Source organism: Mustela erminea, chromosome 10 (genome assembly GCF_009829155.1).
Source record: "Mustela erminea isolate mMusErm1 chromosome 10, mMusErm1.Pri, whole genome shotgun sequence".
NCBI classification, from domain to species: Eukaryota; Metazoa; Chordata; class Mammalia; order Carnivora; family Mustelidae; genus Mustela; species Mustela erminea.
The window spans coordinates 546,160-571,847 of NC_045623.1; the positions used below are offsets into that span (position 1 = coordinate 546,160).

The 25,688-nt window shown below is 41.4% G+C and overlaps 1 protein-coding gene and 1 non-coding gene across 3 annotated transcripts; both read left to right on the forward strand.

Annotated features, from left to right (window-relative positions):
• Positions 1 to 140: 140 nt before the first annotated feature.
• Positions 141 to 24,422, forward strand: FCGR1A (Fc fragment of IgG receptor Ia). Of its 2 annotated transcripts, none has more exons than XR_004276066.1 (7): positions 141 to 229; positions 14,134 to 14,235; positions 14,639 to 14,665; positions 15,323 to 15,577; positions 21,359 to 21,610; positions 22,941 to 23,295; positions 23,989 to 24,074. XR_004276066.1 is itself a non-coding variant. In XM_032301694.1 (7 exons), exons 2-7 carry the CDS (start codon positions 14,205 to 14,207, stop codon positions 24,195 to 24,197), a joined length of 1,059 nt encoding a protein of 352 aa, XP_032157585.1. In that variant the 5' UTR covers positions 141 to 229; positions 14,134 to 14,204; the 3' UTR covers positions 24,198 to 24,422. The 2 variants fall into 2 exon arrangements, 1 of the variants encoding a protein (XP_032157585.1); XM_032301694.1 differs by having other exon boundaries at positions 22,941 to 23,225; positions 23,989 to 24,422.
• TRNAE-UUC lies at positions 731 to 802 on the forward strand. The gene has a single exon. It is a non-coding gene; the product is annotated as a tRNA-Glu (tRNA).
• Positions 24,423 to 25,688: the final 1,266 nt, after the last annotated feature.

A 25,688-nucleotide genomic window follows, 5' to 3' on the forward strand; every position in this document is an offset into this window, starting at 1 on the left:
GGGGAAGAGGCTTCAAGGCGGCCCAGCCCGGGGTCCGAGCGTAGTCCTCGCCGCCGGTGTCGGGAGAGTTGTTCGCCACAGGCGGGCCGCCGGGAGAAGAGCGTGTGGCTCCGAGACCGCGGCGGAGAAGAGAAGAAACACGCCTTCGAACAGAGCGGCTGTGTGGCGTGGGAGAAAGGCCGGCGTGGAAAAGGACTGTTCCGGCCTAGCGTGCAGCTCAGCGGCTAAGGTAGGGGGGAAGCGCAGGGCGGCGGGTTGTAGGGGGGCGGGAGCCGGGTCCGGTTCGGGCTGCCGAAGCTTCTTGAAAGCGGTCTCGATCCGCGCCGCGTGGGTTGCTGCGTCCCCCGGAGTCCACCGGCTGATGTTGGGGACTCCGGGGTGTTAAGCCGGGCGCCTTGCGCTGCCGGGTCCTCTTCGAGACTTGGTGTTGGCGCGCGGCCGCCTCATGAAGGCGCGTTCTCAGGGTGATTTTGAGCGGCCGCCAGGCGGGTATTGGTGCCGGGACGTGTGGACCTGGCGGGGGGGGGCCGGGGCGCGTCTGCTGTCCCGCATAGCTATCGGTCTTTCTTGTGGGGCTCTTTTTTTGAGAAAGCAGGGAGGGAATGGACTTAGGGAGAATTCTTTTCAAGAGCGGGAGGCAAGGTAAAGGCAGATCCGGGAGGCTTTTCTAGAGAGATCAGGCAAGGGCTAACTCCTCTCAGAGGATTTTTAAGAAAGGAACTTTTGAGTTTCCCTGGTGGTCTAGTGGCTAGGATTCGGCGCTTTCACCGCCGCGGCCCGGGTTCGATTCCCGGTCAGGGAATGGGTCGTTGCTCCACAGTTTGTTGAGCTCTGTGTTTTGGTTCTCTTCCAAGACTGGCGGGAAAATAAAGCTCACTATTTTTTGAGGCTACATTCCAGAAAGTAGAACTGCTAAGTGAAATGGAGAATTTCAGACTCTCCTCTTTACTACCCACCAACCTGTAAGCACCAATTATGCGCCGCAACTTGTTCATTCCCCCACCGCGCATTTAAAACTAGCACTATAAATTTTCTGTGTTTTAAATATAATCTCAAACTTTATTTACCACCAACCAACCTCTTCAGAGTTGATTTTCCCATAGCCTTTGAGTCCACAAGGGACAAATAAACTGGAAGAATTGCCTATTATCTCAGCGATCTTGAAGTCTCCATGTTCTGCTCGGGTGTTTACCTTTTCTTCCACGTAAGATTAGTTGTAGTAAACGTTTAAGTCTGGACTTTTTGCCTGAGTGGTCTTGCGGATTCTAAATTTTGTGGCTATGGAGCTGTTACTTGAATAGTTTCATGGACATGTTTCACCTTGAGGAACTTGGGGAGGTGGTGCACAGGAGGGTCCCTAAATCCATCTTCGGAAGTGTTGGGAGAAATACATGAGCACCAGAAATGAAGATGACAGCTTCTGAAGACCTAACAATGGTTGGAAGCAGAGCAGATTTTTAAAAACCAGAGAGAAGTTGTTTTAATAATTCAATGTTCGTTTTGATGGCCACTTTATTTTTTTAAAAGGAAGATAGGAGTTATCTCACTCTTAATTTCTGCTCAGTCGTGATCTCAGGGTGGTGGGATCCAGCCCTGCCTAGGGCTACATGCTGGGCCTGGATCCTGCTTAAGAATCTCTCTCCCTTTCCCTTTGCCCTTCCTTTTGCCCACCCCTAACACCCTGCTCAGCTCTCTCTATAAAAAAAAAGAAAAGAAAAAGAAAAAAAAGAAGGAAGATAAGAGTTATTTTATTATTTTAATTATTTCAGTTTTTTAAAAATTTAAATTCAATTAATCAACAAATAGTACATCATTAGTGTCAGATGTAGAGTTCAATAATTCATCAGTTGCTCATCACACTAGGTGCCCTCTTTATTGCCCATCCGGCAATTACTCCATTCCCCCTCCCATCCCCTCCAGCAACTCTCAGTTTGTTTCCTATAGTTAAGAGTCTCTCAGGGTTTGTCTCCCTCTCTGATGGCTTCCCACGCAGTTTTCCCTCCCTTTCCCTATGATGCTCTTCGCTGTTTCTTATGTTCCACATATGAGTGAAATCAATAATTCTTTCTCTGATTGACTTATTTTGCTCAATATAACACCCTCCAGTTCCATCCATGTCGATGTAAATGGTAAGTATTCATCCTTTCTGTTTATTTATTTTTAGTAATTTTGACACCCAATGTAGGGCTCAAACTGAGGACCCGGAGATCAAGAGTCACTTATTCTTCTGGCTGAACCAACCAGGGGCCTCCACTTTATCTGTTTTGAGGAGAACATTAGTGGAGGGAATTTGCTTTATTGGATCAGTAATTTTTATCTATTTTTATTTATTTCTAAAGGAAATTCAGTGATAATAAGAAGTTAATAATATAATAATAAACAATAAAAATAATAAGATTTAATAATAAAATTTCACATCTTACATTATTCACACTGATATAGTTGGCTTATGCTGTCATCTGTTGCACACTGTATAACATTACCTGACGAGCTGTGTTCAGCGACACAGTAATACATACCGTACTGCTGCTATTTATGATTCCAAAAATGAAGTATAGTAGGAAGGTGTTGTAACCTTTTAGTGTAGCCCTGAGATTAACTGAATTTATGCCGTTCTCACATACTTTAGAGGGCTATGCTATAATAGTAAAATGGCCTCCCTTGGTCAGTTGTTGCCCATTTCCTGACCCAGTATGATACACAGGAATGACCATGGGGGAAAATGGCTTTTTGAAGGACTTACCTAATTTGTCTCTCTTATTGTTATTTGGAATGAGATCAGAAAAGCAAAGGGAAATATTCGTGTAGAATTTTTTTCCCTCCTTCCTAACCCTTAATTTCCAGTGGAGGAGCAAACACTTTTCTCATCCTTCACATACCAGGATAGATACTGAGCTTCCTTTTCTAATGGTTGAGGACACACTATAATAAAACATCATACGAACGGGTGTGGCTTCTGCTGCCCCTTTCCTACCTGACCATCAAAACTGTCAGCCTGGCTGGTGACAAGTGGAACTTCTAATCCTGCATCTATCCACCTTTTTTTCCTGGCACTCTCTGTTCAAAGAACTTGTACCATCGGATTCATTTGGGGAAGTTTGGTTAAGGTGGTTTTGTGCTTAGACAGAAGGAAAACCCTCTAAGACCTTTAACTGACTGGTTTCCTAGGCTTCCCTCTACTGTGACACAAGCCCTACCATTAACAAATTGTGATTATATACATGTTGCCACTTTTCTTGGTGTGTATATCTCCCTCAGGAACCCTTGCACCCACCAGGGAACCTAGGTTATTGGCAGAATGAGATTTGGGAATTTTTTGGTCCTCTGGCCAAACCACCAGTTAGTGCTCTAATTCCACCATTTTTGAAATTATACTCACTGTATTTTAAACACTGTTTATTTTGGACAGTTCAGTTTGGAGGCAATGGAGATTATTACTTTAATGTTATTTCTGTACTTTTCAAACTTTGAACCATAGTGTAGATTTCTCATCAAAAAGTATGAAGGCCATAAGACAGTGGAAGAACAACTTTTGCTGAAAAACAAACAGGTCAAACTTTGGCAGGACTTACAAGTTTAGCATGCAGTGGTAGCATCTGTATCAGAAACTCTAGTTCTCTGTGAGAAAAAAACGGGTTTTTTGTTCATTTGTTTCCTTTCGGCTGCTAGAAGGATTGAGCATTGCCAGAAAGATTTATCTACATAGTCCCAAGAAACTTTGTTTGGCAAGCAAGCTCCTGAAAACTGATGAGGTTTATCAGTCACTCTTGCTGGTAGATATCTGTTAACACTGCAGTCAGAGCTGTTGAGATTGAAATTTTTAACTTGCCAATCAATAGGACATTATTTATACAGTCGGATTTTGGACATCAGAGGGTTTAGGCACTCAGGCTAAATTTATTTATTTATTTTTTCACTCAGGCTAAATTTTTTTTTTTAAGATTTTATTTATTTATTTGACAGAGAGAAAGATCACAAGTAGGCACAGAGGCAGGCAGAGAGAGAGGAAGGGAAGCAGGCTCCCTGCTGAGCAGAGAGCCCAATGGGGGACTTGATCCCAGAACCCTGAGATAATGACCCAAGCTGAAGGCAGCTGCTTAACCAACTGAGCCACCCAGGCATCCCTTTATGTAAGTTGCTTGAAAATGCTGCTTCACTGTTGCCTTGCTTTCTGTGTTAGTGGTCATCTAATTCTGTTGAGTTTGTAACCTATTTCATAGTTTCACCTGGAGAACCTGAAGATGTTTTCTTTACCTTTAAAGTCTAATAGCTTGACTATGGTATTGTTTTCAAGTTGATCATCCAGGGTCAATCCCTGGTACCTGATGAGTCTTTTCAGTGTGCCTCCTCACCTAAGTACTGTATCATTTTCCTTTTTATAATAAGATCAAGGCCCCTAGATTGTTCTCTCTACAGTCTGACTCCTGTTTAGAGAAAAATCTTAAAAAATGAGAAATTATGTATCACATTACAATGTTTATCCAACAAATACAGGGATTCCCAAACAAGTTAAAATAGTAACAACCCTGATGATTTCAACACAGTCTTGCCCAGGTAAGGACTTTAAAAAAAAAAAATCACCATCAGTTTACAGTAAAATGTAGAAAGATATAATGCCAGAATAAGAAAGTCCTTGGACATGAATAAATTATTAAAAAGGAAAAATGTTGGTGACTTGAAAATAAGCTTAAAAAACTTAAATTTTAAGCTATTCTTAGATGAAAGTTAATCACCCACAGTGTCTAACGCAGTCACGCCCTTACTACCCTCTAATCAGAATCCTTTCCAAGGAGAGCCCAAGAGCTAGAGAACAAACCCGGGTCCACAGTTCCCGGAGTCTTTAGTTCCTCTTCCTTTCACAAGTATACTCTTCTTCTTCGGGCCCACACCTGTTGAGGCGCATCGCCGGGCACGCGGCGTCCTTCCCCGGAACCGCGATGGGCCGGCGGGAGGACCGTGGACCGCGGCGGCCGGTCACGCGAACTACTCGGTTGTAGGTGTGCGGTGCGGCGGCACGAGCGAGGGGCCTCTGGCCGCAGCTCCCCTGACGCCCACCGGCCTGCGCCTTCCTCGGGGCCGCCAACGCCACCCCGGCCACTGGGGTGTCTGCCGGGCCCCGCGGCGGCTCCCCTCCGGCGACCTTCCCGTTGCTGCTCTTGCTCCTGGGTGAGACGTGGCCCAGCGGCCGACCCCAGGTCCAGTACGGGCCTCAGTGACCTGGTGGCCCTTTGCGTTCCGTGGGTCCTGTAGGGGAAAGACTGAAAGTAACTGTGGCCTTAAGTCCAGTCTAAACTGCAAACCACCCGGAAACACTCCCCTTTTCAAAGACGGTGGTTGCTCAATGCAAGCACTGCAGCAATAGCAACCAAAACTCCTAAATGACGCTATTTGCCTACGCAGTATAATTTTGTGGGATAAAAATATGAAAACCTCACGGAAATGAAGGAAAGCCCACTGCATTGGCCAGGAATCAAACCCGGATCTCCCACATGGGAGGCAAGAGTTCTGCCACTGGACCACCAATGCCTATTTCTGTGGTGTGCTATAGGTGAAATCTAGGGGTATCCAGAACAAGTTGACAGTATTCCCAAACTGGCTTTTTAGAGTGCTGACTAATACCTAATAAAAGCACCCAAACCAAAGGTTTTTATAGAAAACTTATACTAGACAAAACTATACATATAAAAATAATACCTGATTTGTCTGATCAAACTGTTAATTCTGAGAGGGGCTGTTTCCAGCTGCATAACAGACTCCTATAGAAAAACATAAGAAATTCATCTAGGTCCCATGTTTTTCTTCCTAAATCTTCAATTGTCAACCTCAAACTGTTGTCTTAGTGGTTCTGGGAATGTAACCTAACTTGTAGGTTAGGTGAGTAAAATTCTTATCCAGGGAAGAAATAAGAATTGGAACCAAAATTAGTATCAGATGGAAAGGAGGGGAAAGAACAGAATCAAGATAGATATAATGAAGAAATAAATTCTAGTTTATGTAGTTAGTCCTTTGTAGCTTTTATTTTTTTATTTTATTTTTTTTTTGGTAAAAGAGTGATGATCAATCTTGTAACCTTAGAATGCATCTGGTTTTTTAATGTGTATAAAACATTTGAATGGATATAAGATAAAAAGATTAAGTTTGCAATCAATGTTTTGGAGAATCTAATTTCCCAAATTAATTGGCTTTGATTTACTAGCTGTATGACAAGTAGACTATTTTAAAGAAATACTTTATTGTTGAAATATTAACATAGAGGTCTTTTGTTCCATCTATCACCTCTTACTTCCATTAATATAAGGAGATAAAAAACTCGTTCTCTTACAGCCAGCCTAGTCTACTTCAATCCATTTGCCACATTGCATTCTCACTGATCATTCCATGGTGGAAAGCTGGACATAACTATTGCCTAAATCCACTTCCACCACCACAGTAGCTAACCAACAGTAGTCCTTCCTTTCATGGTCATGGGAGCCAGAGAAGGTGTTGGGAAAGAACTGCGGTGGATAACTCGTAGAGCTAGTGGGTTCAGGATTGTGTTGGCTTGAAACACATATACAAATTGGAGAAGTACAAGTCTCTGAAAGGGATTGGTAATAGGGAAGCAAGAACAAAGTGAGTCACTGTGCTGGTAAACCTGAGGTACTAATTTTTCAGTTTCACCAAGTCAGTTTCCTGACAGCTGGGATAAAGGCTACCAAAACGCCCAATAGGAAGCTCCGTGGAGAACATATTTTGAAATTTGGTTTTATGGGAATTCTTCAGAGTCAAGCTTCAGAGGTGTCCTAGGAGCACAGAAGTTTCCACACAGGGACAGTTTTGGATTCTTCAGCTGAGAATTTGTACCCTTTCGAAGGAGCAGATCCCACCTGAGGTTCTCTTCTATCCCAGATCAGGCTCCAGAGGGGGCTGCTTAATATAGCTGGGATCTGTGCGGTCACTGAGTCCCTGTATAGACAGGTTGCTCGATTTCTGTGAAACCCTGTAGATGAAATCTTTGGGCCTGCTGTGGGTTGTGAGAGAAGCAACCTCATGAAGTAATCGGATATGTTAGAAGCCAAAGGACACCTTAACCTAAGAATACTGGTGCTTCAGTAGCAAGCATCTCACCTCCTGCCTGACTGTCCCAGGTTTGGTTGCAGGCCCATACAATTAACTGTTTTTCTTCACCACAGTAACTTCATTTACTACCTCTTCTTGAGACTTTATTATAAGGTCAAGTCTGGTCTATGCAAAGATCCAACAGGCAGGGGCAACACTGCAGTCAGTTGAGGAGAGGGAGAGAAAGAATAAAGTGGGCAGTGTTTGGAAAATAAAAATGATTAAAGAGTGTCCCTGCACAGTGGTTTGCAGCCTTGGGACTAGGACAAGGGCTATGATCATGGAAGGATTAGTGCTTGGCGTGAGTTGCACAACTATTCCTCTAGGGTGTAAAGTAAGTTCTTGTATGTTGCTGGGGACATGTATGTAACATTTGGAACTGATATTCTTGCCATACTCATGTGCAAAACTTCTAATATCATGACATCACCTACTAGCAGATAAGTATCTTAGAATATGAAGAATAACTTCAGTGTGTATTTTTCTCTTTGGGAATTACTTGTGGATAAAGGCCAGAAGATTTCCCTTCCTTGTCAATCCTGATTCTGATTTTCTGTTGTCATGATACATGTATATATATATCCCTGGAAGGAGACTTGAGGAACATAAAGAATGTCGCAATCTCTCCTTTAGGTTGCTATTCCATTAACTTTTCTTGAACCACCTATGTATTAAGTTGGACCAGAAAGTTGAGAAATTTGGCCAATAGAAAATTTCTCTCTATAGGTCATTGTACAGGTCATTTTATCATGAATGGTCAAAATCATACATTAAGTTAACTTCAGGAACCTAGTGTCTGAGAAGTCAGTTGTTCTTTTGAATGCTAAGTATTTGCCTTTTCTATCAGAAAAAGCGTATCAGACAGCTACAGGTACTATACAAAGAGAGGAGTATTCAGACTTTCTGATTTAGGTGGGCATAGCAAATGTAGAATGAAAACTGTTCAGAACAAGAGAGAAACTGAAGTGTGGGAGAAGTGCTAGGAAGTTCTAAAGCCAATCAAAGCCAGTCAGTTTAAATTGTCAACCACTCAATTAACCGGTCAGTTTTAATTGTCAACCACTCAATTAACGACTGAACTCTCTGATTTGACTGATCACATGTCCACACTTCATAAATGCGACTACATCAAGTGATAATGTGATAACTGCCAAAGCAGAAGCATGTGCACCTTATCTCTACTCTGTCCAGAATGTCAGCTCCAGAAGGCTGAAAGTGCAGGAGAGTATACAACCTCTGTTTCTTTGCTACACACTTAGGAAACACAATAATTTAGGGGATACCCCAAGAAGTAGGACAGAGGAATGGCCATCACCAGTTTTGGTGTTCTGAGGAAACAAAATTAAGGGGTGAGGGTTGGGGGACAATGTTGGAACTTCAGTGGGGGTAGTGGAAGATTGTTCTGGACCAAATACTTCCCACTGTTGGCCCTGTGATCAGGAAAGCAGTTGGCATGAGAGGAGCCACATCAATGAGCATTTGAAACACTATGGGAGACAGAGACAAAAGTGTAAGCAGAAAGCTGGGCAAGGCAGGCAAGGAATCTGGCACCACCATCTACCCAGCCCCATGCCTGGGTGCTTTCTTGCGGTTCTTTCTAGCAGTCTCCCTTGACACCAGGCATTTGATAACCTAGGATTCATCTAGGGTAGAAGCTCTGACTTCAGTGCAGGCTGTGGCCAGGGAATCATCCTAAATTATAATATGACAGTAATCACACATAAATTTTAAAAATAAGATATCTTTAAAGATTTATTTGTTCATTATAGTTGAAGGGTAAAGAAGAAAGTATCAAAGCTTTTTGTCTAACAAAATGGCTCTTGGAGATTAATTTATACATCATTACCCATGATAACCAAGTAGCAGAAAAGGCAATTAAAAATGGATGGTTATATTCCAGTAGAGACATATACTGAAGTCATGCTTTTTGCCTTTAAGTCTATTAATGTAGCTATCTTTTGGTTAATGTTTTCAATAGTGCTCCTTTTCTCTTCTGTTGTTTTCAACCTTTCTATCACTTTATGGTTTTGTTATGTCCCTTGAATAAAGCATATAGTTAATTTTTAAATCCAGTCTAGCAGTATTTATTTTTTACTGAATAATTAGGTCTACTTGTCTTTATAATAATTGTTGAAATAATTAATTTTAAATCTACCATCTTTTTTCTATTTTCCTCCTTGATCTATGTTTTTATTTCTTTCTCTTTTTGAATTAGTTATATTAAACCACTATAACTTTTTTTATTGTTTATATACTTTACTTCCATTTGTCCTTCTATGTTTTTCATTGCATTTCACTTCTGTTCTTTCAGTGATTAATTTAAAAATTAGTCTTAATCTTAAGTTTTTCTTTTTTCATTAATTTTATCCCTTGGTTTATCAAGCATAGTAATATTTACTGCATTTACCCTCATCCTGGACACTGTAGAGACCTTGGAATATTTTAATTCCATTTTAGTGTCATCCACATATATGCATTTGTTATTTGCTGTAGCTTTGAGTATTAAGCGCCAGAATTTATATACTTTTGTATGATCAATGTTAGATTTATCCATGTATTTATGGTTGCCTTTCTCTTTATATCTTTCCATGCCTGTCTTTCCATATGGAATCATTTGTCTTCTGCCTGAGAAACATCATTTAGAAATTTCTTTTGTGTTAGTCTGCTTGGGAAGAGCTGTTTCAGTGTTTTTTAATCTGAAAGTGCCTTTATTTTACTTTAATTATTGAAGACTTTTTTTAAGTACGTAAGTGTAGGAGGCAGTTACTCTCAGAATATTGAAAAAATTTGCATTTGATTTTTGTTTTTCAGAAGTTAGTCAGTGGTCTGACTGCTGCTGATTTGAATGTAATCTCTCCTTTTTCTCTGGGGTTTTTGTTTTGTTTTTACAATTTTTGTCTTTGTTTTTTATCTTATGCAGTTTTACTGATTTCTCTAGTAATGATGTCGCTTTATTTATCTAGTATGGGATTGGTTGGCCTTCTGGAATCTGTTGATTCCCGATATTGCCTGGAAAACTCTCAAATATTACTTCTTCAAATATTGCTTTTGCCTTGTTTTCTCGCTCTCTTCTACTTCCAAGACTCTAACCAAAATATAAGATACACTTTCTCACCCCATTTGCTATTTTTTGTTTGTGTGTTTAATATTACATTTTTTTCCTTTTCCTACATTTTGAATTTTTTCTTCTTCCTCATGTTCTGTTTTACTATTTTCTCTTCAGCTGTGACTTCTCTCCTGTTGAACTCTTAAATCGAATTCTTAATTTTAGCTATTTTTATTTCATTTCAAAATTTATTTTTTCCCCCACCAAGTGAAGAAAATGTTTCCAGGAAGAGGAAAGGATCAACTGTAAAATGTTGATGATTAGATTAATTGAGGATTAAGAGCTGACCATTAGGTTCAGCAAAAAGGTTTTGCTTGACAAGAGCAGTTTCAGGAGAATGATGAGAATAAAAGTGTGACTGTAGTGGATTCTAGATGAAGGACTGAATATGCAAATGGAACAATGGCCAGACCATAGATAAAAACAGAATTCTTAGCCACAGTCTGCAGTTACCAATACTGGAGACCATTCCATTATTTACACTAACCAGCTGCCAAGAGATACAAATGCTTTATCTCTAGCACAATTCTACAGCAAAGAGTTCATTTTCCCCAGAGGGCATCTGGCTTTGACTTCTTTTCCATAGGATAAAGCTGCCAATTCCCTCAGAAAATATTTCTGAGTTACAGTACAGAGGTAAGCATACTTGGGGTCAATTAACAATAATTCTGTTTTTGCTAAATCTTACCATTATTATATCACTACTGCACAAAACCAGACTTGGAGCTGTGCACTCACTCACTGCACTATTTATTAACTTTCTATGAGCAAGGTGCTTGACCTCTTTTAGCTTTATGTCTCATGCACAAAATTGAGATAGGTAATAGCAAGATATTCTCATTTAGGTAAAATGTTGGAGAGTTCCAGCCTTGTTTAGATGGATTCGTCTGCTTTGTTACCCTGCCTTTCCAGTAAGTTTTGTTTTTACTTTTTGTTGAGATTCAGCCTGGAAGCTATTGGAGAAACTAATTGTGGTGGCAAAAACAAGTTGGAGACTGTGATAAGAGTCAACCTCATCCAAATAGACAGGATAAAACCCTAAGAAACAAAGTTATTGTGTGGAAAGTTTTAAGGATTAAGACTACCGTATGTGCTGCTTCTGATTTCTAAAAAGTACAATATTTTCATTCAAATAACTCTCCTATCGCAAAATCTTAGAGTCCATCAATTCACACTAACCCACCCCTAGTAGTTCTGTGAGCTGAGAGCTTTTCAAAGTTCAGAAAAACTGGTTTGACTCCCACAAACTTTGATCACAAAGTGAAGGTTACTTATTATTTGGACTCCGCTGGAGGAACTGTAGGCAGAAGCATTAGCTGAATCATTAGAGTAGAAGCTTCTAGCTGAAGTAGTATTGCATTATGAAATGCTCTTCAAACTGCCAATTTCACTTGTAGTGAAGTTCCTTACCTATAGTCTAGTCTGCCTCCCTCATAGGTCACTATGAAAAAAAAATCACTATTATTTTCATCATTATTCATCAGAATATTGAGGGTCAGAATTGTGTCACCAGTAGTAAAGTTCTTGGAAATTTTTTTATGTTGTCATAAAAGGGGTCCTTTCTCTTGCAATGAAATGTTGAAAGGATTGATAGATCAAGTAGTAAGAATTAACTAAGGATAAAAAAATCATTGAATTTCTAATGGAAACTTGAAATTGAACCAATCAGGAACTTTTCATAATGAGTGGCTGTTGAAGAAAAACATCAGATAAAGTTTACTGAATCTCTTGAAAAACACTTCCAGCATTAGTGAATATATAAAGGTAGTATTATTATAGCTATTCAAGAGATATACAACAGTATACAAAACATATTAAGCAAAATTGTGCTATAGACAATTATATGCAAGTACTTAAAACTTTGTTGATAGGTTTCAATAATTCCTAAAAATATGGTTGTTAAAGAAGGAATTAAGTAGAGAATAAAGTATTATTGACTGCTTTTTACTTGTAAAGAGTGTAAAAATAAATTTTTGGTCAATTCTGTATGAGATTTAAATTATTTTACCTTAAAAAATATACAAAATAGGGGCACCTGGGTGGCTCAGTGGTTAAGCCTCTGCCTTCGGCTCAGGTCATGATCCCAGGGTCCGGGATCGAGCCCCGCATCTGGCTCTCTGCTCAGCGGGGAGCCTGCTTCCTCCTCTCTCTCTCTCTGCCTACTCGTGATCTCTGTCTGTCAAATAAATAAATAAAAAATCCTTAAAAAAAATATACAAAATAATTGTTCACAAATTGTTTTCTGTAGTAAAGAAGAGAAAATTTTTAGTTAAAATAGGCAAATAAGACTTGGCATCTCCCTTTGAGAAAAGTGTATTTGTGAAGTGATTTTAAAAGTATGAAGTTTATGAATATGATGATCTTATAAAAAATCAGTATATGGAAATATAACTGTCATATATAGATGTAAATTCTCCTGTGACTCTTCTGGGCATCATGATTTTCATTGATCATTAAATACTGGAGATTTGTCTATCTGCCTTAGTTAACAGTGTTTGCTCCATTTAGAAACTACAGATCTACAGATACTTGTTAGGAAAAAAAGTATTTCATCCTTCCAGATTATGGATGTCTTTCACTCCATATTCATTTCCCCATGTTTCCTGATCATTCGCTCATTTTTCAAAGAAGCAACTATTTTCCTACAAAGGAATTGTGAGGGATGGGCTGGGTAATTTTACACTCTCTTGGTGAGAAAGTGAAGGAAATCATACTGCCTGTTTAAACCTGGCTTCTACTTTTTACAACCTTGGGCAAATTACTAAATTCCTTTCATACTTTGTCTAGTTTCCTCATTTACAAAATGGAGACAACAAGAGTGTCTGTCTACTCATAGTTTATTATGAGGGTTAAATGAAAAGAGACATACCAAGCATATTTGCTTGGCATAAAATAAGCACTCTACAAATATATGCAATGATGATGATAATGACAACGGACAATCTGACAACATTTACCTGAAGGAAAAAAACATACCTTTCCTTAGACTGAGCAACATTCGTTCTAGGAATGTGTCCTATGGAGATAGTAAGTTGAGTGCTTAAATCTTTTAAGTACAAGACTTGCAGGGCTGGTTGTAACAGTAAAACATTAGATATATCTGGCATGTCCATGAAGAGACAGTCCATCTTAGGGATATTTCCACTCATATGTAAGTAATTTTTCTTCTCTATAGCATTTACTTTGAACAGTTAATTTCCTTAGATGTAGCCAAGGTAAACACTTCAAATTCATAATATCATCCAGGGAGGTGGCTTAAAAAAAAACCAAAAAACCAAAATGGGACATTGATCCTGTATGCACTCCCAGAGGAATAGAGATCTCATTGTAGTAGAGGAACTCTTTTTTTTTTTTTTAAAGATTTCATTTATTTATTTGACAGATCACAAGTAGGCAGAGAGGCAGGCAGAGAGTGAGAGAGGAGGAAGCAGGCTCCCCGCTAAGCAGAGAGCCCGATGTGGGGCTCGATCCCACGACCCTGGGATCATGACCTGAGCCGAAGGCAGAGGCTTTAACCCACTGAGCCACCCAGGCGCCCTAGTAGAGGAACTCTTATAAATGAGTTATTCCTCCCATGTCATGTAGAGGTTGATATAGAATAATCTGGATTCAAATGATAAAGTTTTAGAGGCATTGGCCAGGCTTTGAACCACTTTTAGAAACGAGGATTTGCCATATTTTAGCCCCAAGAAACAGAATTAATAAAGGGAAAATACAGTTAGAATATCAATAAAAACTTGTCTTTCCTTTGATTTCTGAGAGTTTCATAAGCCTCAAACCCAGAGTTTCAAACTGGGGAAGAGAGGCTAAGTAGTTAAAGAATGGGGAGAGAATGCTGCAAGAATTAAGGATGTATTTCCCAAAAAAGGAGCGTGATGGTAGTGGTTAGAAGAGGCAATTTCCTTCCTCTTTTCTAATTTCAACTCCAGAGCCTCCAGCAGAAACTCTTCAATATCTTGCACGTTTCAGACTTCACTACTCCGATCAGCTGGGAGGTAACATGTGGCTCTTGACAGCTCTGCTCCTTTGGGGTAAGTTGGGCTTAGAAGGGGGTAGCTAGAGGGGAACTGGCTTTGACAATGGGGACTCAAGACCTTCTGTCTTCCTTTGGTATCCTAGGCTAGAACTCATGAAAATGGGGACAACTGGATCTGTGCTTCCATGGTTTATTCATGCTCATTATACCAAAAGCACGGGAAGAGAGACTTGGTAGTAACATTTAGCCTGGAAGCATCATATCAAAATAAAGCCGTATCAATAACCATCTACAGACTGTACATACCACTAGTACCTGATTTGGAGAGAGCTAGGTAGAGAGAGAATCAAGAGACCTAAGCTGGTCCCTCTATGTCCACATTAGTTTTGTCTCCTCGATTCCTTTCCTTGTCATCTCCCACTGACCAACTTATGCCTCTGTTCTTTGGTCTCTTACAGTGCCAGCTGGTGCGCAGATCTCAGCGGGTGAGTAATCTTTAACTTAGTTTCTCTTCCTCTGCCATGTTCCGGTTCTAAAGAGTGAGTTTTGTTATCCTGAAGAAGAGAATATGGGGAAAGGATAGAACAAGAAGGATTTAGAAATTATGTAAAGTCCCTTATATTCAGAGCATGATTTTGATAAAATCCTGGTTTTTAAGGTTTCTCTCTAAGATTTCCTGAAAAAGCCCCAACTTCAGAACTAAATGCCTACGTGTATATAATAGCAGGAAAAGGCCAGGGTTGCAAAACCATAGATGTAGCTCTGGCGGGTTTTGTAACATTCCTTGAGAAGAAAGCCAAGTACTTTTTTCTCCTCAGACAGAACCAAGCAGTACTGAAGGTTTCAAAGTGAGAGTTTGAGTATTGGTTTCCAGTGCAGATGCTAATTAAAGCCTGAGTTTAACCCTTAGGGAAAATATTGCACAGGGGGCAAGACAACTGGCTCCAGTTGACATGAACAGAGCTCTCTGCACGGGGTCTGGATACTCTCAGTATCTAGTTTTTGTAGGTTCCCATTTGCTTATTTTTCTGTCTCATCTAAATATATATTTTTACCTTTGTGCTGCCCAGAAAACTTTACCAATTGCTCAGACCCTCCTTTTATTCCATTTGGTCTTTTTTTTTTTTTTTTTAAATCCCCAGACCCCTCAAAGGCAGTGATCACCTTGCAACCTCCATGGGTCAGTGTGTTCCAAGAGGAAAATGTAAACTTATGGTGTGAGGGACCCCATTTACCTGGGGACATCTCTACACAGTGGTTTCTCAATGGCACAGCCATTCACACCTTGACCCCCAGACACAGAATTGCTGCTGCCAGTGTCAATGACAATGGTGAATACAGGTGCCAGACAGGTCTTTCAGTGCCAAGTGACCCAGTACAGCTGGAAGTCCACAGGGGTGAGTATGGCATGGAGTAGGAGAGTTGGAAATCACAAGATGTTCCTTGTGTTTTCTCCTTTTTGCATGCCAGATATGTGTTTTCATTTATTGGAGTATGAGTCTCAGCTCTATGTGCCTACTAGATGAAATTAAGTCAAGATACTCAGGATATCACATTAGGGTCCTTTAACTGCCCCAACAGTACCCCAACTGTGACAGCTGTGAGCAGGTTATCCAGTATAAAACTCAGACCCAAGATTTTATTATTTAGAATGATCTAATTTTGGGGCACCTGTGTGGCTTAGTTGGGTAAGCGTCTGCCTTTAGCTCAGGTCATGATCTCAGGGTCCTAGAATCGAGCCAGGCATCAGGCTCCCTGCTCAGTGGGGAGCCTGCTTCTCTCTCTCCCTCTGCCTGCTCATGCTCTCTCTCAAATAAATAAGATCTTTTTTATTTTTTAAAGATTTTATTTATTTATTTGACAGAGATCACAAGTAGGCAGAGAGGAGGAAGCAGGCACCCTGCGGAGCAGACAGCCCAACGTGGGGCTTGATCCCAAGACCCTGGGATAATGACCTGACCTGAAGGCAGAGGCTTTAACCCACTGAGCCACCCAGGCGCCCCGATATAAGATCTTTTTTAAAAAATTAAAATGACCTAATTTCGTTGAAAAATTTTATGCCTGCACATAGTAAATAATTCAGAGAAGCATACAGTGATGAACAATGACGTCTCTCTTCCACCCCAAAGCCCTAGTCCCACGGTCACCTGTCGTAGAAGTAAAACTCCTAATACGTATATGAACTTTTTAAAAAAGTGGTTGGTAGCATACTCTGTATACTCTTCTATACCTTGCTTTTATCACTTAAAATACCTTGAAGGTCTGTTTAAATAGACATCTACCGTGCACTTTCAAATATCTGCCTTATTGCTGTGCTTTAACTGATTTAATCATTCTCCCTATTAGTAAACTTGAAGTGTATTTCCAGTTTTTTGTGTTTACAAGCAATAGAAATAGACATCTCTATGTATAGGCTGGGGCACATTTCATAATATAACTGTAAGATAATATTCTGGACATGAAATTACTGTGAGATGAAGCATTTTATTTTATTTTATTTTATTTTAAGATTTTATTTATTCATTTGACAGAGAGAAATCACAAGTAGGCAGAGAGGCAGGCAGAGAGAGAGGAAGGGAAGCAGGCCCCCTGCTGAGCAGAGAGCCCGATGTGGGACTCGATCCCAGGACCCTGGAATCATGACCTGAGCCGAAGGCAGCGGCTTAACCCACTGAGCCACCCAGGCGTCCTGAGATGAAGCATTTTAAACTGATGAATACAAGGGGAAAGAAACCCCACTATCCACTTAAATCTGTAAAAGGTTTCTATTTGTCAAGAAATGGAAACTGCAGTACTTTTTAGGGTAAAATATTCCATTATTCAGTACATATCACTCAAATGTGCTCTTTAGTTATTCAAAAGTAGTAAGTTAAAGCTTCACTGTAATTGATTATGTAAAAGTTAATCCATGCTGGAGGCAGAATTAAATTTGTAAGGACTAGATTGCTTTTGGAGGTAATGTGTTTTAGCCAAGGAAATATGAGACTATCAGAGGAAATGCTAGGCGCTCCTCATGAGTCTCTTAGATTTCTGGGAATCAGATCCTAGGCTACAGATGTAAGGGGAGCTGTCAGAACTTTTTTTTTTTTTTAATTTATTTGAGAGAGGGAGAATATGCAGGCATGAACAGAGCGAGACCGAGAAGGAGCCTCCCCATTGAGCAGGGAACTTAGACCCCGGAGTAATATCAGGACCCCAGGATCTTGACTTGAGCTGAAGGCAGAGGCTTGACTGCCCCCCCAGACAGAACTGTTTTGAGAATTTTGTGTAGTTTGGGGTGCCTGGGTGGCTCAGTGGGTTAAAGCCTCTGCCTTTGGCTCAGGTCATAGTCCCAGGGTCCTGGGATCGAGCCCTGCATCAGGCTCTCTGCTTAGTGGGAAGCCTGCTTCCTCCTCTCTGCCGTCCTCTGCCTACTTGTGACCTCTCTCTGTCAAGTAAATAAAAAAAAAATTTTTTTTAAGAATTTTGTGTAGTTCAAGCAGAAGCAAAGTGTTTCATGGTTCAAGTAACAGAAAATGAAGCAGGGGTGGGAAGAGGCCATTTTCTTTACTTCTGTACAGACTCCAGAAGCCCCAGCATGATGATGTATTGAAAATATATTTTATATTTTTACTTTTTTTTTTTTAAAAATATTTCATTTATTTATTTGTCAAAGAGAGGGAGAGAGAGCACACAAGCAGGCAGAGAGGCTGGCAGAGGCAGAGAGAGAAGCAGGCTCCCTGCCGAGCAAGGAGCCCATGTGGGACTCAATCCCAGGACTGTGGGATCATGACCCCAGCCAGAGGCAGTGGCTTAACCCACTGGGCCACCCAGGTGTCCCAATATTTTATATTTTTAAAAAAGATTATTTGAGAGCAAGGGGAGAACATGAGGGACAGAGAATCTCAAGCAGACTCCACACTGTCCTGGGGTTCCATCTCAGGACAGTGAGATCACAACCTAGCCAAAATCAAGAGTCAGATGCTTAACCAACTGAGCCACCCAGGGGCCCCTCTGTCTGGGGCCTCTTCTAAATAGTACCACTGTGAACTTTTTTTTTTTTTTTAAAGATTTTATTTTTTTAAGTAATCTCTATACCCAAGATGGGGCTCAAACTCACAACCCCAGGATCGAGTCACACACTCTACCAGCTGAGCCGGTCAGGTGCCCCCACTGTGGACATTTTTAAAAAAAATATTTATTTGTCAGAGAGCGAGCACAGGCAGACAGAGTGGCAGGCTCCCCCCTGAGCAAGGAGCCTGATGTGGGACTCGATTCCAGGATGCTGGGATCATGACCTAAGCCAAAGGCAGCTGCTTAGCCAACTGAGCCACCCAGGCGTCCCTGTTGACATTTTTTTTTTAATTTTTTATAAACATATAATGTATTCACTGTGAACATTTTTATACATTTTTTTTGCTGTACATATGTATAGATATGTGCTGGAATATGCCTAGGAGTGGAATTGCTGGGTCACAAAATGTGCTTATTTGTTCAGCTTTAGTTCTTAAAAGTGCAGTTATTCCATATTACACTCCCACCAGTGGAGTTTGAGAGTTCTGGTTCCTCTTCATCCTCATCAACACTCCGTGGGTTTATTTATTTATTTATTTAACCAGTTATAGACTGTCATACAGTTTTTTTTTAACAGTTATAGACTGTCATACAAACCACTAGTTTCTGCATTTTTTAGTTTAGCCATTCTGGTGCATGTGCAATAGTTATCACATAGTTTTAATTTACATTTTCCTGAAGACTCCTTACATTAAGCATTTTACAGACTTCTTACCTATTTCGATATCCTCTTTTGTAAACTACCTGTCTAGGTTTTTTGCCAGTTTTTCTTTATTGTCTTTACTTATGGACTTGTAGGGGCTCTATATTTCAGAAATTAGTCCTTTTTCAAGTGTTGCAAATATCTTCCACTCTGTGGCTTGTCTTTTTGCTATCTATGCTGTTTTCTTTTTTCAGTGAAAGAAGTGCTTACATTTACAGTAGTATAATACATCAGGTTTTGGGGTTGGTGCTCTCTATGCCCTTATTTAAAAATGTTTTGCCATAGGGGCGCCTGGGTGACTCAGTTATTTAAATGTCTGCCTTTAGCTCAGGTCATGCTCCCCAGGTCCTGGAATTAAGCCCCAAGTCAGGCTCTCTCTCCCTGGTGGAGCCTGTTTCTCCCTCTCCGTCTGCTTGCCACTCCCCCTGCTTGTGCTTGCACTGTCAAAGAAGTAAAATCCTAACAAAAAAAAATGTTTCACCATTGTTAACCAGCAGTGGAGGATTTGACTGCAGTTACAATAGCTCTGTTACTTCAATTAAGTGTGTGTGTGCTGAGACCACAAAAATACAGCTGGCTTGAGGACCTAAGTCTTAATCATATGGCTTAGTGAGCATTCCCCTCCTGCTCCAAGGTGATGAAGGTGGAGAATGGCTTTTGAGTAGGAAATCAGTAATGTCTGCTAAAAGCTGCATCCTATGAATTTTGATGTATAATACTCCTATTGCCACTTAAGGCTAAATATTTTTAATTTTCATTAGTATGTATGTATTTTTCTTTCCTCGTGAATTATTTAGAAGTGTTTTAGGAAGGTGGCCTTTTGTTACTGATTTCTAATTTTATGGCATTTTGGTAAGAATTTGTTAAATATGATATCAGTTCTTTAGTATTTGTTGAAAATTGCTTATGGCCTAGTATGTACTATTTGTAACTGTTGCATGTATGTTGGGAAGGTATGAATCTTCTCTAAGCTAAGCATTCTATATAAATCCACAAAACCAACTCTATTAATTGTGTCATTCAAATATTTCATATATCATCACTAGTATTTTTGACCGTTTCAGATGGAGGGGTGTTAAAATCGACCACTGTGTTTGTAGATGTATAAAGCAAAGGTGTCTGTGTTTGGGTAGTATAGTCTATTGGTAGAGCACCTCTTGGTTGAAAATGGGAATAAGGGAGAGAAGAGTATTCATTATATTTAGAAACACTATGGCAGCATCCGAAACTATAAAAATCATGCTCCATTTAGTACTGGAATACCTGCCTTCCATTCTTAGGTAAGTTCTGGAGGGAGGAAAAAGCACTACTGTCCCTTCTCTTCTTTTGTCATTTAAGATACTGGTCCTCATTTAGCCAAACCCACTGCCCCAGGGAAAGAGAAAGGAAGCATTTTTGTTATGTGTAGAGGTGTACACCTAAAGGGAGGGCCCCTTGGACTTGGAGCTCGTTTTTACCAACTAGATCACTGATCTGCACATACGTGTATCCTGTCAGTTTAGAAGTGTATTGGAAGTATGTATCATCTGGACATGTTTGCTATTCTCTGTGTTTGTTTTAGTATGTGGGATCCCATTAACAACTTAAGAGTTGGAGTGTATTCATTTCTTCTATTGCTGTGTAACAAATTATCTCAAACACAACAGCTTAAAACATTTGTTGTCTTTCCATGAGTCAGGAGTCTCTGCACAGCTTCACCGGGTGCTCCGAAGGGGGCGCAATCAGGGTATGACAGCTTCCTTCCTATAGTTCTTCCAAGCGCACGTGGTCATTTGTAGACTTGAGAATTCACTTCCTTATGTAGTTGGCCTGAGGTCCTAGACTTTTTGCTGGCTGTCAGCTGGAGGCCAGTCTTGACTCCTGGAGGCAGGCCCCTGCCATTTGGCCCTCTCCTAGCAGAGTAGCTCACTTCTTCAAGGCCAGTGGGAGGCTCTCAGGCCAGTCAGCTAAGACAGAGTCATATAATGCAGCATCATCATGACAGAGACATCCCATACCCTTTGTCATATCCTGTTGATTAGAAGCAAGTCTCCGGTTCCACACACATGGGGATTATGCAAGGGTGTGATTCACGAGGGGGGGGGTGTCATCTTAGAGTACTGCCTACCACATACAGTAAATTATTCTTATCCCAACCAACTTCTGAAATAGAAACCGAAGATAAAAAGGGGCTGTGTGCAGTAAAGTAGTAAAAGTAAAAAAATTTAAAAATAAAATAAAAATAAAAGTAGTAAAGACTACTTTTCTTCCCAGTAGAGCTAAAGATAATTGAGGGATGGGCAACGGACCTCAAACTCAGCAGAGCTCTGAGGTTCAAATGTTGTAAAGAAAAAAAAAAGATAAGAAACCCCCCCAGGGCCCAGTTCTAGCCTCCTTCTACCTCTGCTACTATATAGACGCATTTTGGGTCTACAATTTCCAGATTGGCTACTACTCCAGGTCTCTAGCAGAGTTGTCACGGAAGGGGAACCTCTGACCTTAAGGTGTCATGGATGGAAGAATAAGACGATATACAATGTGCTTTTCTACCAAAATGGCAAGGTCTTTAAATTTTCTACTGGGAATTCTGAATTCACCATTCTGAAAACCAACCTGAGTCACAGTGGCATCTATCGCTGCTCAGCCATGGGAAAGCAACGCTTTGAATCAGCAGGAGTAAATATCACTGTAAAAGGTATGTATCTGAATAGTCACAAAGCTGTAGTTTTAAGGACCATCATAAATCATCACTTAAGTTTGCAAGTGAAGAGACTTAAGTTCCCGGGGAAGTCACTGTTTCATGGAAGGCCATGCAATGACCAGTGGCTAGGCTGGGACTGGAACTGAGGTCATCTGGGCCTCAGTCTGTTCCTCTTTCCAGTAAACCACAATACCTCCTCAGTAATCCCAGGAGCTAACATGAAGGCCAGGGCATAGTGAGGATCTATTTCATCAATTTTATTTTAGTTGCAAGGAATTCACTCATGGGAGGTAGGAGAGCTATTAGAAAAGAACTCAATGGGGGGTGCCTCAGTGGCTCAGTGGGTTAAGCCTCTGCCTTCAGCTCAGGTCATGAGCTCAGGGTCCTGGGATTGAGTCCCGCATTGGGCTCTTTGCTCAGCAGGGAGCCTGTTTCCCCCTCTCCACCTACTTGTGATCTCTCGGTCAAATAAATAAAATCTTTAAAAAAAAAAAAAGGTAAGAAAAGAACTCAATGGAATCTCATAAAAAGCTCCATAGAAACAGAAGCCATGAAGACATTAGGACTTGGTTATACTTTCTGAGAGGGAATGTGGCCTCTCTAGTTCTACTTCTGAATGTCTGCTGACTAAAGCAGCTTCCTCTGTTCCAGCTTGCATGTGGGCCAGACTGTTCTTTCATCTAAGTACTCACTAACTACAGCAATTTTTTTCTGTCTGAAAAAGAATTCATCATTCCTAATGGGAAAGAGAGGATTGTCCCAGATTATCTTTTGAAGTAGTAACACAAATAATGAGTCAGTGACCTGGCTAGTGTGTAGATCAGTGTCCACTCCTGGTGGACCACTACCAAAAGGCATGGTCACATAATAATATGGCTATTCAGGGAAGCCTGGACAGTGTGGAGGGCCACAGCAGGAAATGAGGAAGCTGGCCATTATAAGGGTTTCTATGTGGAATGCCTCTCTGCTAGAAGTGGGAAAAGTTGTCTTACGGATGCATTTTCTAGGTGCAGGTTTCCCAAGGAGGAAGTGGGTATATCTCCTATTAAAAAACAACAACAACAGGGCGCCTGCGTGGCTCAGTGGGTTAAAGCCTCTGCCTTCAGCTCAGGTCATGATTTCAGGGTCCTGGGATCAAGCCCCACATCAGGCTCTCTGCTCGGCGGGGAGCCTGCTTCCTCCTCTCTGCCTGTCTTTCTGCCTACCTGTGATCTCTGTCAAATAAATAAATAAAATCTTAAAAAATAAATAAATAAAAATTAAAACAACAACAACACCTTAACACTGAAGCAGGCAACCCTGTCCCCATCAACTTTTTCTTTAGAGCTATTTCCAGCGCCAGTGCTAAAAGCATCTTTGTCATCACCCATCCTGGAGGGGCATCTGGTCAACCTGAGCTGTGAAACAAAGTTGCTCCTACAGAGACCTGGTTTGCAGCTTTATTTCTCCTTCTACATGGGCAGCAAGACCCTGCTGAGCAGGAACACAGCCTCTGAATACCAGATACTAACTGCTACGAGAGAAGATTCGGGCTTATACTGGTGTGAGGCTACCACAGAAGATGGCAGCGTGGTCAAGCACAGCCCCAAGTTGGAGCTTCAGGTGCTTGGTGAGAATGAGGGGAACTGACAGGAGGAGGCACATGGAGAAGATGCTCCCTTTCTTCCTTCAGGGTTGAGGTCTGTTTAAGGGGATTTCATCGCCCAGCCAGGAAAAACCCATGAACAGGCCTTTCCACTTTTGATTTGCACCTTCGCTATTCTCATGAACTTCATTAAATTCCCTTTCCTTTCCCCCTTTATTTCCTTCCTTCCTTCTTCATTTTCTATTTTCTCTTCTCTTTCTTTCCCCCTCACTTTACCCCCCACCCCCCAAATCTAATCAATATATTGAATTCTTCTTGTGTATTGTCATTGGTGTGGGGATATGAAGACACTGGGGGTACAGTTCTTATTTCCAGGAGCTCACATGGTAGACTGGTGAGGTAGGGAGTTTGTGGATTGCACATAAATACCTGCCCAAGTATCTGTCTGGCTGAGGTAGGGAGACTGAGCTCTAAAACAAAGACTCTGGGAAAAATTGATCTTCAACCCAAATTCATTTCAAGTATTAAATGGCAGAGAAATAGACTTTATGTCCAAAACTAGGAAGTAAGTCCACTGAGGGCCCTGGCAGTTAGGCTCTTATGAGGAGCTTGCCCCTGGACTGTACACCACATAGCCCAGGTGCAGCACCTTCCTGCCCCCTGAAATTACCTGTGTCTCTGCTGGGGACCGGCATACCAGGTGTCAGCCAGGCTTCCCTCCCACACATAACTCAGCCAGATCACTTTGCATTCTAACTAGCATTTCTTCCCCTTGTCACTTTTTCAGGTCTCCAGACACAACCTCCTGTTTGGTTTCACATTCTTTTCTATCTGGCAGTGGGAATACTGTTTTTGGTGGACACCATTTTCTGTATGATTATATATAAGGAACTGGAAAGAAAGAAAAAGTACAATTTAGAAGTCTCTTTGGACTCCGGTCAAAAGAAAAGAGTAAATTCCTGCCTTCAAGAAGAGAGGTATTTAGAAGAGCCATAATGTCATGAACAAGAGCACTGCAAGAAAGGACATACCAGAAGCCCCTGGAAGGAGGGCCGTAGCAGTGGCCCAGCTGGTGCCCACGGACCCAGACAGTCCCTCCCCTTCTTCTCTGTGCAAGCACTGGGGTGCAACCATTCCAAAGTTTAAAGACATCAAAACTGTGACTCTCATGACATCTGATTAACTCTGAAATAAAATAAACAATGAGCTGACTTAAGTGGAGATAAACTTGGAAAATGGGTCATCAGGGATGATTTGAAGTGGGACCTACTTTAAAGAAATCTTTAAAAACTTGGAAGTCCAGTCTAACCTGATTATCCTACTAGGTAGCTTGAACAATATTATTTTTAGGGACAGGGTGAAAAGGTAAGTGTGTGCCTATGTACAAGAGATTAAGACAGAGAAAGAGACAGAATGAGAGTTACAAGGAGGCAGATAAAGAGAGAATGGATCAGGGAGACGAGAAAAGCACGCAGACCCAAAAGAAGGAAAGGAAACTTGCTCCTTTCCTTCGGCTCCTCAGAGACTGTGGGTGGAGCGCTCACCCATTCCTGGAGTCCGCGTGGTTATCTGGTGTCTTCTCTCTCCAGCACACAAGCCGGGGAAGATCCACACAGCTTGCAGAGAACACAGCAGATGCTGACTAGGGCAGATGGGGGTATGACTTCTGCCCTTTCCTATGAGACTTTCTCATAACATCTCCGTGTCCAGAGATACCAGGAGTCCTGCTTGCCTGTCCCACTCCCCCACCCCACAGGAAGGCCATGTAACCGAGGCTTTCTTAATAAATTATACCCAGACCTCCTAGCAGGGAGAGGGGCAAGGGGCTTCAGCTGGAGAGGGGTAGTGATGTCATGAAGCACCAGCTCTTACCTCCAGAGATTTACTCTGCCCTTCTGATTTTCTGGATGATTACTAACTAACTTCAAGATAATACTGGTCTCAGGGCTCAGATGGTTAATTTCAGCTCAGGTCGTGATCTCAGGGTCCTCAAATCGAGCCCCTCATCGGGCTCTGTGGGGACAGGCCTCTGACATTCACAATCCTAGCCATGACTTCCTCTTTGCTGGCCTCCAGGTATCCTGTTAGAACCTAACTGCCTACTCTAACATTTGAACAATTTGCACTTCAGTCTACCGTTACTTCTGGCATATAGCTGTGACAGGAATAGGTTGTTGGGAGTCCCCCAAATTGATGCCTACCTGCTGGTTCTCCCAGCCTTGGTGCTTGGTCTGGTCAAGGCCTGGTATACCACCTCATATTTTGTCCAGGTGGGTGCCCAGCCCTCCAGTTTCCCTACAGTGGTTGGGTTCCCTGTCCCTGACACTTGTCCCTACCTAGCTAAGAGCTCACTGTTTTCATTCCATCCAGTACTGGAAACACACACAGAAATGACTGGATCCAAGTGGGGAGCAAGTGGCCCAAAGGGAGAGAAGGGAAAGAATTGCAAAACCCAGCAGAAGGCAAACTGTTATCTGCTGAGACCCC